Below are 20,294 nucleotides of genomic sequence, written 5' to 3' on the forward strand. Positions count from 1 at the left end.
ATTAAACAGATTTATGAGAGAAATGAGTATAAAAGTGTACACAAAAATAGTGCCATAAACTGTCGGTTGTCAATACTAACTGACACAGTGAAAGTACATTTTTTCTATCAAACATGTCTTTCATCTTCTGGTCATAATAATAATAAATCATTTCGGCAACCATGAATCATTTCACAAAATAGCTTTTCATATACCATCTGCATACAGGTTGAGGAGGATGAGTGAACTCATCTTGAACACTAGCATTCATTGTCTGCGAGCTTTTACAAATATAAATGAACAAAAGCCACTGCATAGGTTGGAACAACAATAGTGGTTAATGACGTGTAAATTTCGCTTTAAAATACAATTTCTAGACGATAGTGGCTGGTGACATAACAACGGATTCAGCATATGTTTAATGGATGTTGCGAGAGAATTACGTCGCAACGAACGCTATACGTTTATAGACGTTATTAAGTGATCTCAAGAAGTAAATAATACATATGGACGCTAGACACCACGCCATAAAGTCGAAGTAGGTGACCAAGATCTATACAGTGACATACTTACACGTGCAGTTCTCTTCGACGGATCGCTGGTTGTAACACTTCCGCATAATAGAATAAAAGCTACACCATAGCACAAATACATATTTTCGTACTCTTGCACTTATCTGTATGTCAGCTTGCTTCTTTCGAACAGAACTTTTACGGGTGGACCTTGCCAAATTCGAAAAGACCGCTATAGTTTCACCGATTAGATGACCATATGGTTACTACCAACTACCACAAAGGCTATCAAGTGACAGGCCAACAAGTATTTACATCGAGGCAAAGATATTGAAACAGGTATAGGTAAACACATACCCTTCTAGATACACAAAGATCATTGTAGTTAAATTCGCAGAAGTGAAGGTTAAATGTCTGAAGTCTGTCGCTTCTCAAGCAGTTGCGTAAGTAAGATCTACCAACGTCGTAAAATCACTTTGTAAGATGTTAATGGCGTAAAATTGTTAGCTTTAGTTCTTGTGTGCCCACAACAGCATTAAAACGCGTGTATGTCTAATAAGTGCACTTTACTCATGACGTGGCTTAGTTCCTGACGATTAGTATTATGTTGATCAAGTGACTTGCTTTGTTGGCGACATTGTTATATCTTAAGATGGCAGCGGGAGACTTATGTCACAAGTTGTACTAGAAATAGTGGTTGCTTCACGTCGTGGAAGCGCGTTGGTGCTAGGCTGTGCAGCGTTTGCTGAATTTCAGAAAAGTAAGTAGTAATTAGGCTGTCGATTTTAATACATAACATGCAGACTGGCGAAGTTCTACGTACTTGATGATTGGAATTTAGAATGCTGATGTTCAGTTGCTGTTGACATTGTAAGCTGTGATTTCAGCGGCGTTCAGCATTTCGTGAGCAACAGAAGCCAATATTATCAGCGAAGGATATATATTTATTGACAATTAAATATGCGTCTTCGGTTTCAGGTGTCTGAAGATGTCTAACGGAGCACTGTCATCCGACACACCTGTTGCGCGGCTTTGCCATATAATACAGTGGAAGCATTTCGATGGTTATGGATTCAACTTACATGCTGAGAAGGGGAAGCCAGGACAGTACATCGGCAAAGTCGACGAAGGTTCACCAGCTGAAGCCGCCGGTCTGAAAGAAGGTGATAGAATAATAGAGGTCAATGGTGTAAATATTGCCAATGAAAACCATAAGCAGGTAGTTCAGAGGATTAAGGCAATCCCCAACGAAACAAAACTTTTGGTAGTTGATGCTGAAGCAGATAAATATTACAAAGCAAACAATATCACTATTAAGAGCGGTTCACCCGATGTTAAGTACCTGAAAACACCAATGCCAGACGCAGACAATTCAGATGATACAGATGAGAAGAAGTCTGGAAATAATGAAGATGGTCAAATTGATGCAGTCGCTAATGACAAGAAATCAAGTGATGCTGGAAGTTCAAATACTACTCCGTCAACAGACAGGAAAAGTAGTAGCAGTCATGTCTCCGAGCATGGAAATGATTCCAATACAGTGCAAGAGGTAAATTCAAAATCTCCTGGGGCAGGAAGTAACAATAGTACTTTAGAGCGCAGTAGTGCTAACAGTGGGATTAATCTGAACATGTCAGCAAAGGAACTGCGAGAGAAACTTGCATCTCGTAAAAAATACGATCCGAAAAAGGAAAGTATGGATTTCAAGAAGAAGTTCGAAATAGTGCAAACTTTGTGAGTGGACAATCAGTTGTTGATGAGAGTGAAACAAAAACCGCACAAAATCTGATCTGAAGGAAAGAACTTATTTTTAGTGTATTTTTAACGGTCGTCTACATTCCAGTTCGCTGCATTGAATAATGGAAATTTCTTATTTGGTTTGGGATGTAATGCTTAGTTAAGTTATACTGAATAGTAATTGGGTTTTTCACTAATTACAGTTCCATCTTCATTATGCACTGGAATCGTCTCTGACATTGTTTCCAGTTAAGCATTAGTTAATGAACATTTAAGACAATATTTGTCGTGGTAAACATTCCATTGTTGTGTGTTGTAGATATATTTTTAAAGATGAGGGCTTGCATTTTAATTGTTGCTCTCTGATGTTATTCTGAACTCAGCTGCAGTAAGCAAATAATTTTTTTTGTGTGTAGCTCAAAGAACTGCATAGTCTGGTGTAACTTCAAGATCAGACTGTCAAAACAACTCTTGATTTCCAACTTTTCAACCTAATAATTTTTCTCAGTAAGGCTCAAAAAGTTTTTTGCCCAACTCATATGTAGGTGAGGTGACTTACAAGTAGCACTTGTTGAATTGTGCACTGCTATTGATAAAATTCACTCACCTTGACAAGACTGCAATAGTCTTAAACAGCTGTATGGATAGAATCAGTATTGTCTATTAATGCTTCCTTATCTGAATATGGAGTCATAACATGTTTCTTGGTAGTGCCTATGGGCACGTTTCCAGTGGCAGTGCATTAGAAGTAAAAAAAAACTGCAGTAAATGATCGTATGTTAGCCCTAACTTAGTTTGGCCATTTTCTGGGTCACACATTGTGTTGTTGTGCTGATGTACAGTGCTTCAATTAATCAGTGCCTTATCTTCTAGTCTCAGTGCACATGTTAGAGCCAGTTTCACGAACTTTTCCTTGGAAAGGATAAATAGGTGCATTCTTGAAAAGATCATACGCTTCTGCAGCTTTTGCAGAATTGATGAATGTTTAATGATAACCTTGAGCTACAATGCTGTTATATTTTTGATAGTTTTTACATATATTGTGCGCACACTTCTGTGTACATTGAAAATATTTTATTAAACTCTATAATATGGAAATGATATACTAAAATGTTAAAAGGTTATGAAAAATGATGAATATTTTTGTAGTAAAATGCCGAACTATGGAATATAGTTAATTCTGCTTTTGTAGAATATTGAATGCAGCTCGTTGAAAATTATGCTGTAGGATTGGCAGAAATTGCCCCAGGAAAAATATAGTTTACAGCGTGATGCACAATAAGACTGTAACAAAGAGCTTCACTTAATATGAACCTATACTTTGAGATGTGACCATATGTTTTCAGAAGCATAGCTTTAACACCAAAAACTTTACAAAGTATTTGATTACTGTGTTTTATTGTTTCTTGAATTAGAATGTATCATACATCAGAGTCATATCAATATATTTTTGTCGTGACTTACAAGTGTATAAATATTATTTAAAATACATCTGTTTAAAGCATCAGCCACTCTCAGTGTTTGTTTGTTTACTGTGTGTGTGTGTGTGTGTGTGTGTGTGTGTGTGTTTACTTGTCAATTGTCAGTTCGCAATGGTGTCCACGGAGATAAGTAGTTAATAATGGTGAATAACTGGCTTATATGTTATTTGAGTAATTAATATGGGTGTTCAGATTCTCATTATGCACACAGCAATATCACAATATACATGTCAACACCATAGAAAACTGACTTGTCCAAACGTAGCATGTGTAGCTCTGTTAATGTTTGGTCTACCATTGAGAGTGGGTGATCAAAAATGTGTGATGCAAAGTACAAGCTGTAGTTTGTCACAACTCACCAGCTAATAGCATCAGTCTGCCCCATCTTGCCATAGCTTACACTTCAAGGAGTGCAAGCTATCCTTTATTACTGCACAGTAGCAATGACATCCTTTAGTGGAGTATAAGTTGTATAAAGCAACACAACTAGTATGATGTTAAGAAGTGGTAGCAATAACATTAAAAGTGCATAAAGTTTTTAGAAGAGAATGACAGGTACAAATGTGTCCCCATTTGGAGTGTAGCCTAGCATTACGGAGGTGAGAACAGCTGGTGCCTTCATAAAGTATTTACCATCTCTCACAGTGCAGAATTCACCACACAGCAACAAACTACTAGCTAAACATTCTTTTGAGAGATAGGAGTGCTGCATTCACCTGATGACCTGTTATCTGGTGTGAAGATATGTTGTTGCCTTTAAATTGTTTAACCATATAAAACTTGAGAAGAATTTAGTATGACGGGGAAAGGGAGCATGCGTATGAAAGATGTTTGTGTTTTTCAGGGTCATCTTAAATTTTCTTAATATCTTAAGAAATGCATATTTTTTTCCCTGTTGAAGTTTGCATGTACAGCTACTTCATAACTCTGCCGTCCCCCCCCCCCCCAACCCCCCCCCCCACATTTTTTTTTTAAAAAAATGTCCACCAAGCTGTTACTTGCTAAGCAACTGAATTTACGATACTGGATCTGGACATAACAAATAACTATTTTTGTTCTGCCACATGCTAATTATGTTTGGAATAGTGTGGTTAGAGGCGTCTCTGAAATAGTCTGTGTAGTATTGAAACTAACAATTTAACATGGGTACCATGACAGCTATTGTACTGTATATTGCAGAGGATACTGCCTTTTCTGTTCCATTTGTAAATTGAATCTCACATACTCAATCATATGCTGTTGTACTAGTACAGCAACCATTCACTTTATATATAACTTTATGTCAAATATGGAACAAGGAGCTATAAGTTACAGAATAAAAGACAACAGCAGTGTTCAAAATACAGTAAATAAAATTATAGTATTGGTGAAGCTGTTAATGTATTACATCACTTTAAGAAGAGTGAAAATATGCAGCTCATGTTAGCTTAGTGAAAGTTCATGGTGCATCTCGTAAGAATTTATAGTGGCTTTTTTTTTTTTTAGCCAGTTACAACTCTGGCTGCACACCAAATCTTTGATTTCATCCTGTAGCCCCACATAATATGAATTCTAAACATTTTGGTAGTATAAAGAATATGTCGAACCACTTGTGCATGCAATTTTTTTTGTAAACGCACAAACATGTCCAAGAATTCTTTAATAAAATTGTTTCCATTGACATAATATGGAAAATCGAAAATTTCATTTTAGGAGTCTAATTTAATTTTCAAAGTTGTTAATTAGATTGTATCAAACTATTGTTTTTGATGGTTACTTTCCTGTTGTGTGAATCCATCTCTAGTTGATTCACTGAGTATTACACAAATTCGTGCGTTGAGGGTAGTATATAAATAATCTTTTTCTAAGGAATGTCATCTGAGATTTTACAACTGTCAGTATGATGTACAGCCTCAGCTGTAATAGTGCTAACTTGTCTTTTCAGTTCATTCTTTTATAGTGTGGAGCGCATATTCAGAAAAGGCATAAAGAAGAGAGCTTTATTCTAATTGACAGACAGTTCGTTAGGGATACACTTGTGCTCCAGAATTCTAAGTAATGAGTAACATTTATCTCTTTGGACTTGTACAATGTAATATTTTCTACAATATTTTTTGGTAAGTGTTTCACATTTTTGGAATTTTGAAATGAAGTCTTCAGTCCTACTGCCCTAGCTTGTGTTAATGTACGTGGACTACTGTGATAGGTTAATAACAGAAAGTGAAGTGATGATAAATTACCTAATTGATCCTTTAGGGAAAATTTTGGCAATCAGCCTGTTTCAGTTTAAAAACTTCTTTCTGCAACAGGTGTTAGATAGACCAATTTTAATGTGAAGAAAATGTTTTTTGAGTGCTGAATGTTAAGAGGCGTTGTATAGTAAACCACTAGAATTACATTACTCAAAACTTCATTTTGTTTTGTGTCAGTTTCGACGTAATGAGCTACGTAAAAGATGCAGATTAGTAGAGATTGTATAAAGTGTGAGAATTTTATTGTCTATAGATGACTGTTTTTTTTTTCCCCTCTCGCAATTTTTGACTGTCTCAAATGGCAATCCTCAGATCCATGTGATGCACAGGACCACCACGTCGTGATGATGCATGGTCAAGTGCGGTACATGGATATGAGGATGGCTATTTGAGTTGTTGGAAAATAATAGTACACATTGTGCAATGATGATAGGTAGAAGTGTTTACAGTTTAGTGTTGGAAATAGACCGAGATAATTAGTTACAGAGAAACTGTTGAGGTAGGGTGGAGATGATTAATGAATTGACATCAAGCTTAAAATAGAGCTATCCCGGCATTCATGTCATGTTGTTTACGAATTCGTCAGTGTGAGTTCAGTAATTTGATCACTGCATCACCTCGTTTTGAGTTATAAAAATTCATTGTACTTGGGATGGGCCAACTATTCACATCATAATACCCTAAACCAGACGTATGCGAAGTTACAACAAGCAAGAAGTTACATGAACATTAGGAAAGGTATATAGCCATAAAAAACAATTACAGAGTTTAAAAATTGTATGAAAGAACCAATCAGTTGAAACAGTTTCACTGTGGGTATATCAATAAGATCTAATATCTTTATAAGAGGAGTTAGATAATTACTGCAGAAACAAACTTTGTGGTCAGATTGAATGTATTTAGTTCCCGAGATTTATTTAACGAGGAAAATAATGACCAAATGACACTTGCTTGTCAAATATGGATGTTTTTAATGGAAAACAAATCTTGTAGAATAGGTGCAGACCTTGTTCATAATTGTGGAAACAAATTGACACTATTAGTAATACTGAACATATAATTTTGTCATTTGTTGCAAATAGATGTAATGTTAAGAGGTTCCAGTGTGATTTCTAAATGCTATGGACAAAATATATTTTGTCCTTTTTTTCATTGAACAGACACTGTTAGTACTTTAAAAAGTGCTTTATAATATTTATAGTGTATGAGAACTAAGCTTACAAAAGAGCAGTATTGATAACAGCTTCAAAACACAAGACATTATATTTCCTGCTATAATGCTTGTGTTAACTATTAACACTAAAATTTCAATATACAAAAATTTCTCAGAAGTGTAATATTTACCTCGTTTGTTAAATATACCTCTTTCTGTGAACTGTGCAGTTTGATTGGTAGTTGAGGGGGAAGTAAAAAGCTTCAGAGCAAAAGCTTCCATGTGATCGTGGTAGCTAATGGAACAAAGAAAATGACAACCAAGATTGTTTCAGTGAAATAAGAAAAAAAAGTTTTTGTGCATATCATCCCAAAATATTAACTTAGTCATGAACAATTTGATGAATGTAGGCAGAAGTGAGCAGTAATGTGTAGACAGGGAGAAACTGTTTGCTTTCCAAATATACTGAATGATGCCAACCAGTTGCTTGTTTATTATTGGCATTTGGACCAGCCGCTTGTTGGAACTTTCCTTCTATGATAAGCAGTGTCAAGCATTTCACACATCTTCAGATTGCTTACGTTCAGTGTGTGTTTCGTGCAGTTAACCTCTTCATCATGTCAATTTTCACACTAAAACAAAAGATTATAAAATAAATTGAGTGGTTCATATTGTGGAAAATGACTGTAAATAGTGTTAACTATATTATAATGAAATTGTATAGAAAAAAATCTATTCACCAAGCAGTGGCAGGAGAAAACACACAAAGGTTAAGTAAAAGTGCAAGCTTTCGGAGTTAGTGTATGCCCTGGGTCATGGCAAACTTACCAGATGGTACATCTCGAATGACCCAGGATTTTGAGCAAGTTCTCCACACTCCCTCCATTTTCTAAATCTTGCCATTACTTTTGCTTCATCCCCCATCCTTCCCCTTCAACCTTCTGCCAGGAGGAGGAGCCACTAACTCCCAAAGCTTGCTCATTTACTTAACCTCATGTGGTTTTCCTGCCACCACTTGATGAGTAGATATTTTAAATCAATACGATAACATTATATGTTCAAAAATCTATTATTTTTGTTGATATATTAATTATATTTAGTAAGTTGTCTTTTCTCTAAATATATTAAAGTGACTAATTAACTAACATCAAAGGTGAAGTTGCACTACAATGGTGTGAAAGTGCTGTAGTTAAATTGCAGTAAAGAAAACTTGTCAATTACCACTTTTGACTGGTTTCTGGATAGTCACATTTTGTTGTGCACCACCGTGTTAGGGCATCGACAGCAAGTACATATAGCTGACGAGTCTGCTCAAGTTTGAACACTATTTAATAAAATTCCACTTGTGAACTGCACAGGTGACACACCCGTTGTAGTGTAATGTAGTGGGTGTACTAGAACACAAGTATGATGCAGGTTGTGCTTAATTGTAACATATTCTGGAAATGAGCAACTTACCGAGTAACTGGGTCTTTTTTTTGGGGGGGAGGGGGGGGGGCGCAATATTCACTTCTGTCATCTTATGCAATTATTATTCCTATTAAATTGTTAATTGATCATGTTTTGCAACCAAAGTGTGCATTAATAACACTCACTGATTGTAAACTGTTACAAGACAAGGAGGAGATACTGAAAATCCTGTCACGTTTGAAAGAAATAAAATTCATTTAATGAATGTGAATGGTTGCTGTTATTTCAGTGCAATTTATGTTTAAGAATTGTCACCGAATTTGACCTCCCTAACAAAGTGAAGCACGCAGAAGTGGAGGAGGAAACAAAGTGAAACTTCACGGATGGAGACTGTATGTAATCTTATTTCGGTGATTACAATATCACGTCAAATTTACAAAGAGCATGGGAGTATGAACCCACATATCAGTATGCTGAAGCACTCTCTCTGGCCTGGATGCAGGCACTGACTGGTCCCACATGTTATCTGGGGAATTACGGGATCCTTGCTGGCAACGGGCGTACTTAAACATCACACGTACAGTTCATGGAGACACGTGCCACGTGTGGACGAGCATTGTCCTGCTATACTGCTGCACGAGAGGTAACGCATGACGATGCACAGTGTGAGATATGCCGTCAGTTGCCTCAGTAACTACCAGCCACAACCTGAAATTGTGCTCTGCCGTGTCACTCCAAAACATAAGAAAAATAGAACCTTTCGCCAGGTCGCCACCATACTTGTTGACAATAGTTGTCCATGATCAAGATTCGTTGGTGAACACAATGCATTGCTGTTCATCAGAAGGCTGTGGTGATCACGGCACCCCTCCAAACACACGTTTGTGTTACGGTGCCCACTGCAGCCTACACATGACAGTAATTCTGTAGTCTGCCTGCTCTAGTTTCGACCAAAGGTACTGGATGATGCAAACCTTTGCAGGGAGTCCATTACTTGTTCTCAGCGGGCAGATGTGGATCGGAGGTGCACAATATAGTGATGCTCCTTTGTGGCAGTCGGACGTGGTCGACCAAAACGTTGCCCTCGCATTCCCAATAAGCCACTGTCAAATTCAGATACTCCTCATATCTAGATATTGCACAATTCGACCAGCTGGCCAAATGAAGATCCACAAATAGGTCCCCTTTCGACTTGTCAGGTGCTGATAATGCTGTCTCCGATGTGTCTCCATGTCCTTCAGTGCTGACTCAACCTCTGATGCTGTTCACACCCCTTATACACTGTAACAGCCCTGGTAACAACACTAATGCACTCTGCTGACTGTTCTACCTGTCACAGAGAACTGTGGCTCGAATCATTTACATACATGAATTACAGTGACACCTGACCACGTTGTCTGGGTGCTTTTCTTTTCTTGTCAGTGGTCCCCTTTGCCCCGAATTCTTTCAGAGTTATATGGTCTTGCTTATTTTCCACAATCTGGTACTGAACCCAAAGTGAAACTTTCCTATGATATGGTTTTGTACACACTAAAACCTTTTGCTTTTGTGGTAAAAGATATGCAGTGGACACTTTCTTGTAGTACCGCCTTGAAAAGAAAGCAGAAAACATTTAAGACAAAAAAGTGACATGTGGCACTATGGCCTGGTGTGATTCTTTAAATTGGTCACAACTTCGCCCACTCAAGTACTAGCCGGACCCAGCATTGCTTAGCTTCGTTGATCAGGCGGGAACTGGTGTTGCCAATTTCACTTTTAAGACAAAAACTAGTAGGGGAGGGGCAGACCAATGTGGTATAATATATCAAATAGCAGTTCAGATTCAAAGAAGTTTATAATCAGTTCTGAGTAAGTCAGTTTAATGAAATCAAACAATGGAAAATCTAGGATGTCTATTTGTTGTGCCTATCTGTGACTCGGCCTCTTCGATATATGGTCAGTTTAATGAAAGGCATTTCAAGTGATTTGGGAATGAAATGGCACCAAGAGGAGGAAGAACTGTCTCGTGCTGAATATCCAGTCATGCTCTAAGGCCGATTTCACTATTTCATTCTTTCCTTATTTTCCAAACTCTCCATATGCTCTCAACCATACTTTGTTAGACTGTCAGCCTTGTGAAATTACTTAAGTCACCTTAAGGGGTACTGAGGTGAATTCAGACAGCTCTTCAACTTCTTGACATACTAAAACTTCACACTGAACAGGAACGTGAACCCAGACTCTCACCTAACACTACAGTGTACACTGTTCTGGAAAGTGAAACACTTGCTTTGGGGACATTGTGCTGTTCCAGAAAGGTATGTAGAATAACTTGTGAAGAGTTTAGAGCATAGGGTGGAGAGGTTTTAAAAGGTTGAGCATCCAGGAAAGCTCCACAGTCCACATAACAGTTTCAATCACTGGGCGGGCATATTCTTTGTGAAATGCAGGGTTTTTCGTCCTGGAACAGCACAGTTTTAATCTCTCAAGAAATATGTTCATATTGTGCATATATTCTGTAGCTCCATTCTGTTCCTTCCTCCACTGTAATGTAGTGTCTATTGTTCTCTGGTTTTCTCATAGAAGTGAAAAGTTCAAGAAAACTGTGAGCCATTGTTCAGCAGATATCCAAGGAAACTATACAGTGATTTTCTATGCTTTCTTCAGATTTCTTCACATTTGTTGCTTTTATTAATCCAGTGCTTTATAGTTCCTTCATTTGCAACGAACAACCAGATAGGTACTGCTATATTGTGTATTGGTTTGTTCTCACTATGTTTTGGTAGGTCGTTTGCTGTTGGAAAGTAGTTTTTCCCACTCCGACTTTGGCCGTAGGTACTATCCGTTCTCTAGTTTGTCACCTGTTTCTGCTGTGATAAACTTCCTAAGAATAGTAACATATACTGCAAATAATAACAGGGATAGAATTTTTGGGTCCATATCAACCAATATTTTGTTTTTTATTCCTCAAAAATGTTCTTTACCTTTTGCATATTTGAAATTTCATTTTTGTTTCAATTGTGCTGAATGTTAACCATGTCAGGAAACAGTTGGCAACTATAGTTCTTACTGTATGTTATTTTGTATACTTATTGAAAGTGTTACTTTAGACAAATGTATTTTGGCAAGTGTGAGCTTCCTGTGATGTTAGTTGCTTATTCATCCACGTAACTTACAATGATATTATGCATATCAGTTTAAAACAAAAAAGAAAACAATTGAAAGTTAAGGCCGAAGCGTATCATAGCTTGAAAGAATATTTTTATTCACATACCATCGCCCCCCCCCCCCCCCCACCCGCCCCCCCATTCCTCTTACACACACACACACACACACACACACACACACACACACACACACACACACACACACACATACACATTATACCAGCTGTCGTTAGGTTCATGACGACACTCGGTCCGTCCACTATTATATTGTGCGTTTTCATCCGTTTGCGAAACTTGAGTCAGCATCGTTGAGCTCATGAATATGAAATCTTAGCATGTCCCGGACCTTGCAATTTTTCTTGTCAAAATTAAACATTTTGATTGAGTTCAGAGTTTGCAGCTGAGTTGACATTATCAGTGTTGCTTTAACTGTACTGCATACTCACAAATGAGATGATGGACTTTCTGTTGTGTTGTGTGAATTGTCTGGATGGTGATAAAAGTAGCTATTTGCATTATCATTTTATGACCTACAATGACTACAGCAACTTCCCAAATTTGAAGTCTGCCAGTGAATAAAAGACTTTACAGCACTTGTAACACTGCTGTTTTAAGATGCTAAATACAGTTTTGCTTGTGTAACATGAAACCGAAATATGCACAAAATAAATATTTCAGTGACTTTAATAGTTGCAAGGCTTCAGAAAGTGGTAAGAGAGGATGGAAATGGTAGACAAACAAAATGTTTTTAGGCTACATATCTCCCATAGAGATTTGGAGGTGCACATGTGAAAATTATGTAGTTACCTGCAAGAAAACGATGAAAATGACGTTGCAGTCAGTGATTGAGAAGAAAACAAAGATCTTTTTAAGGATGTAAAACAAACTGCGTTTTTATCCACTAATATTTGTTAATTACTAATAATTTTATATTGCAGGTCAAGTTTAAGTCCCAGGCACTGCTTGGGTCACTAGAGAGGCGCATGTGTAAAACTTGGACACACAGGTCGTATCATAAGCAGTGAAAACAACCCATTTCCACGCTCACTAGGATTTAGAATTATTTTTAAAAGGTCCTACCAAGAGCCCAAGGAATGGCATTAAAGTTTGAGGAGAGAGGGCAATTGATTTGTTACTTTGCGTGGAAAACTTATCGAAATGGCCCTGTTTCTCCTTAGGAGGCCATGATCGGGTAACAGCTGATTAGCGGCCACACTGCCTTTTTGTGGATGTTAGTTACTGCCTGATGATCGCCCAGTAGAAAGCGTAATTTGTTTGATCTCACTCTTAAACTACTGTACGTAGAGGTGACGGAAAACATGTACGAACAAGACAAAAAAAAATCTGCTTACCAAGTGTGAATGAATGAACAGAAGTCCCTTCATTTGGCAGAAGATAGGAAAATGTTGGAGGAGGAGATTAGTGTTTAATGTCCCGTCGACATTGAGGTCATTAGAGACGGTACACAAGTTCGGATTAGGGAAGGATGGAGAAGGAAAGCGGCAGTACCCTTTCGAAGGAACCTTCCTGTCATTTGCAATAAGCGATTTAGAGAAATCAGGGAAAACCTAAACCTTGACGGCCGGACGCGGATTTGATCCGTCGACCTCCCGAAGACAAGTCCAGTGTGCTAATCCCTGCGCCACTTCGCTCGATGGAAATGTTGGAGGAATTCAGAATGACTGATTATCAAAATGTCACAGGAACCAAAATCAGATGAGGCAACAGGCTCTGAGTTTTCAGAGTCTCTGTGACACCGCAGTGGATTACAGAAACAATGAGCACATGCGAGTAAGTTTAAATAACACATACTCAAAACTACTGCGCGTGACACATAGAAGAATACTCAGTACTTTTTATGAGCCACTTTACTTTGTGCTCCATTGCAATAGGGAGCAAAGGAAGATCTACTGTATGTGGCCAGTAACATGTTGTTTGACATGAACCTTCCGAAAAGTATTGATGGAAACTGTACCCAGTACAATTTTATGATCCGTAGCCCTTATCCGATTTGATGTTTACTCGCCTCGTATTGCTTCGTAGCATTTCTCGTTTGTTTAATCCTTGTGACAGAATCAAAAGGGTAATCACTAATGCCTATACGCAGTTAATGCCTTGATCGACATTTAAAGTGAGTTGTAATTCATTATACGAATTGAAACTGTGGACTGATCACCTTTCATGGATGGGGAAGTTTAATAGTTAGAATCTACAAGCCTTGGTGCATACAAACGCTGTGTGTCGAGAGAATGAGGCGTGTTTCACGTGACTCAATACACTTTCTAAATCAGTTTCCTCTAGAATCTAATAATTAGAGCCGTGACTTTCCACCACATAGCATTTAGATTCATACGTCCACAGGAGGATTAAACTTCTTTTGGATGCAGAATATTACCCTAAATGACATTAGTCCCCGAATAATCTTATTCATTCTGTTTATGTAAGGATTCCTTTGGATATCAAATAATTGTTTGAAACGGTATCCAGCCGAGGCTGAAGCCTTAGTTGTGATCTCAATAACTTATACGTCTAAATCTCTGTAAATTACTGTAAGGTGCATAGCAGAAGGTACTTTTTATTGTCACACATTGAGAAGTCTCCATTTGTGGAAAGTTCTGTGTATTATGTGCTACAAGCGTTATCCTACCTTAATAATGCCTTGGGACCAGCATGAAAGATGTACAATTCATTGAAATTTTCTAGTTAAATTTCCTGAAATAAATACGTTGCTCTTTGAATGTGAGGTAGCTTACGAGATACACAGAGTTGGGGGAGAAAACTGCATCACACACATTTCGTTTGTGTTCTTTCCTTCTTTCTTGATTTGTTGTATTGTGACTCTGAAACGTGTCTTACCTGTCACGATCGCATCATAAAAGTTTGGCACAATTAAACAATATTCGATTAATGCGTCATAGGCCATTACGAAGTACTTCATAAATAACAGTTTGGAGAAATTTACAGCTAGTACTAAAATGTATGCTACTTTGGCAGGCAGAAGGTAAGACCTTAGGAACCATACAACAGAAGGGAAGGTAGAAAAGAGAGGTGATTCCTACTATCGTTGATGGTGGGGTCACAGCATCAGAATGATCGTAAAATACTGCACGTCTAGCTAGATGTCAGCCCTATAAAACCATACTCGGGGCCTACAGACGTGCCTAAGAAAACAAGTCGTAGACTCTATGATTAGTGGGTAAAGTCGTATAGACATCCGATGATAGTCTATCTTCATCGCTCACTCTTCGGCAAAAAAAAAAAAAAATGCTAACCCTGTCACCCCCACTATTCGAACCGGTATCTTCTGGCTCGTGTGACACCGCGGTTTTCAGCAACGGAAGTGGTTTTCTTGAAATCGCAGTGGTCCAATTGCCTACTCGCGATGGGCAATTTAGCAGTCAGAACTAAATAACTGCTACTGTGGTCGAGACAGGCACGGGAATCCTCGTTTAATGCTTGCCATGACCTACACTGGGCCTGCGGCTTTCACAAACTGGCCGACTGGAGAATCGCTGGAAGCGGCAGGACAGGTGCAGTGAAGCAGTGGCGACTCTACAAGCTAGTTCCATCGAGGAAAACTACCCTGGTTCGTCAGGGAATGTGGTACTATTCCCTATTCAGAACAGTGAACGTAAATTTGAACCATTGTAGGTAACAGCAATATAACGTGGCATAATATCTACAGCGTATAAAGACGCTGACAAATGGAGAACCCAGGTTGCCGCCATCCCCCCCCCCCCCCCCTTGCCGTTTTTGAAACAGCCCGTAACTGTGTTCCACGATAACCTCTCTTTTCTGTCGCAACGTGCGACAGTTTGCATAATGCTGAAGACCAAGACATATTGTACCAAATTAACTAAATCCAAAGAAAGTTGCTGTATACAGGGTGATTCAGTGATCATGTTACAAACTTTCAGGGACCATGGAAAAGAGTGACTGTATTAACCTCTAGTAAGGCATTCCGGTCTGGAAACAAGCAAGTCGAAAATTATAAGGGAAAATCATTCTAATACTTCTGACAAGGGGGTACATGCACCAATACAATTGTACCTACAACTGTAGTTATATGGACCAAAGCAGGGAAGTGAGTCTAGTAAACATGCGCTCTAAAATGCATAATGTAAGAGCTATGGGCTCTTGTTTATCTTCACTACTGTGAAACACATCTCTTTTATTGAAGACATGTACAGGGTTACTCAAAAACAAGGAGCAGATTCCAAAATTTTATGCATTTCCCTAAGCATGTCCGACGGCACCTGGGTGACACCATTCCAGGACACGACTGGAAGAGGAGGAGCAGAAGATGAACTTCATCTCCAGTGGCCTCCCAGGCCTACCGACTTTTATCTGTGGGGTTACGCAAAAGACCGTATTTTAATCCCCCACCTTCCCCCCCCCCCCCCCACCCCTCCCATGCCTGACACTCTTGAAAGTCTGGGACATTGCATTGGTGAAGCTGTGAATTCGATAACGATGGGCATGCTGCTTCTTGTGTGACAGAAAATAAGCCACAGTTTTGATATTTGTCGTATAACACCTGGTGCTCACATTGAATGCATAAAAATTTGAACTTTTCTAATCCAGGACTGTTGGAATTGTTTCTGTCTTCGTAGTTTGGAAGCAATAAATGTTCGAAATCTGTATTTTAGAGCCCATGTGTACTGGAAGAATGACGTATACATCTTAGAACCCATGTTTATTAGATTTTTTTGTTTTGGCCCATACTACCACCACCTCCAAAAGACGCCCATCCTACAATCTTAGCATCAGCCGTACCAGTATATGCATATATGCATTCCACTGTCAGAAGTATCAGAAAGATTTTCGCGTATAACTTTCGACTCACTCTACCAGCATCAAAGTCCGTCACAATTACCCTGTATAGAAAAGAAACCATGCAAAATGAAATATACGCAGTGCATCTGGTAAGTGCTAGCATTTGTCACAGGAAACAACAGCAGCAAGCTCTGGTTTGATAACCATAGTGTGGGCTGATACCCAAGTTCTGCAAGATACTTCTGTTAGTATTACGAAGCGTAGTGCAGATTTTTTCTTTTTTTTTTTTTTTTTTTGAGGTCGCAGACCTAGATTAGAGACATCTACGTCTACGTGGCTACTCTGCAAATCATTTAAGTGCCTGGCATAGGTTTCATCGAACCACCTTCACAATTGTCTATTATTCCAATCTCGTATAGCGCGCGGAAAGAACGAACACGTATATCTTTGCGTACGAGCTCTGATTTCCCGTCTTCTATCGTGGTGATCGTTTCTCCCTATCTAGGTCTGTGTCAACAAAATGTTTTCGCATTCGCAGTAGAAAGTTGGTGATTGGAGTTTAGTGAGAAGATTCCGTCGCAACGAAAAACGCCTTTCTTTCAATGATGTCCAGTCCAAATTCTGTATCATTTCAGTGACCCCCTCTCCCATATTTCGCGATAATACAAAACGTGCTGCCCTTCTTTGAACTTTTTCGATGTACTCCGTGAGTACTATCTGGTAAGGATCCCACACCACGCAGCAGTATTCTAAAAGAGGACGGACAACAGTAGTGAAGGCGGTCTCCTTAGAAGATCTGTTACATTTTCTAAGTGTCCTGCCAATAAAACGCAGTCTTTGGTTAGCCTTTCCCACTACGTTTTCTGTGTGTTCCTTCCAATTTAAGTTGTTCGTAATTGTAATTCCTAGGTATTTAGTTGAATTTACGGCCTTTAGATTAGACTGATTTTTCATGTAACCGAAGTTTAAGGAATTCCTTTTAGCACTCATGTGGATGACCTCACACTTTTCGTTATTTAGGATCAACTGCCAATTTTCGCACCATTCAGATATCTTTTCTAAATCGTTTTGCAATTTGTTTTGATCTTCTGATGACTTTAGTCGATAAACGGCAGCATCACCTGAAAACAACCTAAGACGGCTGCTCAGGTTGTCTCCCAAATCGTTTACATAGATAAGGAACAGCAAAGGGCCTATAACACTACCTTGGGGAACGCCAGAAATCACTTCTGTTTTACTCGATGACTTTCCGTCAATTACTACGAACTGTGACCTCTCTAACAGGAAATCACAAATCCAGTCACATAACTGAGGCGATATTCCATAAGCACGCAATTTCACTACAAGCCGCTTGTGTGGTACAGTGTCAAAAGCCTTCCGGAAATCCAGAAATACGGAATCAATCTGAAATTCCTTGTCAAAAGCACTCAACACTTCATGCGAGTAAATAGCTAGTTGTGTTTCACAAGAACGATGTTTTCCAAACCCAAGTTGACTGTGTGTCAATAGACTGTTTTCTTCGAGGTAATTCATAATATTCGAACACAATATATGTGCCAAAATCCTGATATGGACCTGTAATTAATTAGATTACTCCTACTTCCTTTCTTGAATATTTGTGTGACCTGTGCAACTTTCCAGTCTTTGGGTACGGATCTTTCTTTTTTTTTTTTTTTTTTCTTTATTGTTATTTTCAAACCCGTACAAACAGGCAGGCTGTCAGCAGCATGGTACGCCGCTCTTCAGCCGTAGAGGAGATAAAGATAGAACAGAAAGAATACACAAATGTGACATAACGGTGGGTAATAAAACAGTAGACACATAAAGACAAACACGGAGCCGTTCACACTTGACGAAAATTCACTACAAACTGTTGTCACGACGCACTAACACTGAAGATGGCGATGGCACAGGTGAACGATGGAGGATGACGGGAACACTGAACACGAAACACGACGGCACTCACGAGACACTGATGGCGACGATCTCCGGCGCGCGAATGTCCACTCAGCGTGTACGAGTCCGGGGAACGGATCTTTCGTCGAGCGAACGGTTATATATATAATTAAGTATGGAGCTAATGCATCAGCATACTCCGAAAGGAACCTAATTGGTATACAGTCAGGACCAGAACACTTGCTTTTATTAAGTGGTTTAAGTTGCTTTACTACTCCGAGGATATTTACTTCTACGTTACTCATGTTGGCAGCTGCTCTTGCTTCGAATTCTGGAATACTTACTTAGTCTTCTTTTGTGAAGGCATTTCGGAAGGCTGTATTTAGTAACTCTACTCTGGCAGCACTGTCTTCGATAGTATCTCCAATGCTATCGCGCAGAGAAGGCATTGATTGTTTCCTGCCGCTAACATACTTCACATACGACCAGAATCTCTTCGGATTTTTTGCCAGATTTCGAGACAAAGTTTCGTTGTGAAAACTGTTTTATAAGCATCTCGCATTGAAGTACGCGCTTCTGCGAGCTTCTGCAAAAGATCGCCAATTTTGGGGATTTTGCGTCTGTTTAAAACTGTTTCGTTGTTTCTGCAACAGTGTTCTGACCCGTTTTGTGTACCAAGGAGGATGAGCTCCGTCGTTTGGTAATTTATTCAGTATAAATCTCTCAATTGCTGTCGATACTATTCCTTTGAGTTAAAGCCACATTTGGTCTACACGTATATTATTAATTTGGAAGGAGTGGAGCTTGTCTCTCAGGAAGGCGCGAAGTGAATTTTTATCTGCTTTCTTGAATAGGTATACTTTTTTTTTTTTTTTTTTTTTTTTTTTTTTTTTTTTTTTTTTTTTTGAGGCTTTGGGAGTTAGAGTATTGTAACTCCCTACGAGAACCCTGTGTTCACTAATCCCTGTATCGGCTTTGATGCTCGTCATTAACTCAAGATAGTTGTTGCTATGAGGTCAAGTGTGTTTTCACAACCGTTTACTATTCGTGTGGGCTCATGAACTAACTGCCCGAAATAATTTTCAGAGAATGCGTTCAGCACAATTTCGGATGACGTTTTATACGTACCCCCGCATTAAACATGATTTTCGCCAACATATCGAAGGTAAATTAATGTCACCACCAACTATAATCGTATGAGTCGGGTACGTGTTTGAAATCAAACCCAAGTTTTCTTTGAACCTTTCAGCAACTGTTTTATCTGAATTGGGAGGTCGGTAAAAGGATCCTATTATTATTTTATTCCCAACACAGCTACGACAATTTAAAACTGTTATACCAATGGTTCCTGTATCTATGTTCTTCCTGTGTTCGACCTGCACCCATTGTGATTGAAGCCCTTCATGTGTTTTCCCGAGACCCTCTAACCTTAAAAACCGCCCAGTTCACGCCGCACAGCCCCTGCTACCCGTGTAGCCGCCTCCTGTGTATAGTGGATACCTGACCTATTCAGCAGAATCCGAAACCCAACCACCCTTTGGTGCAAGTCGAGGAATCTACAGCCTCGGCTCTGTACCAGAGGTCCGCAATCGGTCCTGTCTATTATGCTGCAAATGGTGAGCTCTGCTTTCATCTTGCAAGCAAGACTGGCAGCCTTTACCACTTCTGTTACCTGCTCGAAACCAGAGAGAATCTCTTCTGATCCAAAGTGACACACATCATTGGTACCGATGTGAGCAACCACCTGCAGTTGGCTGCACCCTGTGCTCTTCATGGCATCAGGGGAGACCCGTTACAGATCTGGAATGACTCCACCAGATATGCACATGGAGTGCACATTGGTTTTCTTTCCCTTCTTGGTAGCCATGTTCCTAAGGGATCTAATAATGCACCCAACGTTGGAGCTCCAACTATCAATAATCCCACCCTCTGTGATTATCCGGTTTTTTTTCAGGCTGGGAGGTTTTCTCTGA

General features: G+C 39.1%; 2 protein-coding genes across 4 annotated transcripts in view; one reads left to right on the forward strand and one right to left on the reverse strand.

Annotated features, from left to right (window-relative positions):
- Window positions 1-838, reverse strand: part of LOC124776364 (glutaminyl-peptide cyclotransferase-like) — a 75,672-nt gene extending 74,834 nt beyond the window's left edge. Inside the window, exon 1 of one of the 2 annotated variants that reach the window (XM_047251315.1) lies at window positions 553-838. In XM_047251315.1, the coding sequence (XP_047107271.1) occupies window positions 553-633 (81 nt within the window). In that variant the 5' untranslated portion in view covers window positions 634-838. The remainder of the gene's footprint in view (window positions 1-552) is intronic. The other variant, XM_047251317.1, reaches the window with a different exon arrangement.
- LOC124776366 (Na(+)/H(+) exchange regulatory cofactor NHE-RF1) lies at window positions 817-3,735 on the forward strand. 2 transcript variants are annotated; one of them, XM_047251319.1, is made up of 2 exons: window positions 817-934; window positions 1,470-3,735. In XM_047251319.1, exon 2 carries the CDS (start codon window positions 1,480-1,482, stop codon window positions 2,227-2,229), a length of 750 nt encoding a protein of 249 aa, XP_047107275.1. In that variant the 5' UTR covers window positions 817-934; window positions 1,470-1,479; the 3' UTR covers window positions 2,230-3,735. The 2 variants fall into 2 exon arrangements, with proteins under 2 accessions (XP_047107275.1, XP_047107274.1); XM_047251318.1 differs by lacking the exon at window positions 817-934 and adding an exon at window positions 966-1,251.
- Window positions 3,736-20,294: the final 16,559 nt, after the last annotated feature.

The sequence above is a fragment of the Schistocerca piceifrons genome, chromosome 2 (genome assembly GCF_021461385.2).
Source record: "Schistocerca piceifrons isolate TAMUIC-IGC-003096 chromosome 2, iqSchPice1.1, whole genome shotgun sequence".
Classification (NCBI taxonomy): domain Eukaryota; kingdom Metazoa; phylum Arthropoda; class Insecta; order Orthoptera; family Acrididae; genus Schistocerca; species Schistocerca piceifrons.

What these genes read in the sequence shown, in the direction of transcription:
- LOC124776366 (XM_047251319.1), top strand. Translation starts at nt 1,480, where the DNA reads ATGTCTAACGGAGCACTGTCATCCGACACACCTGTTGCGCGGCTTTGC.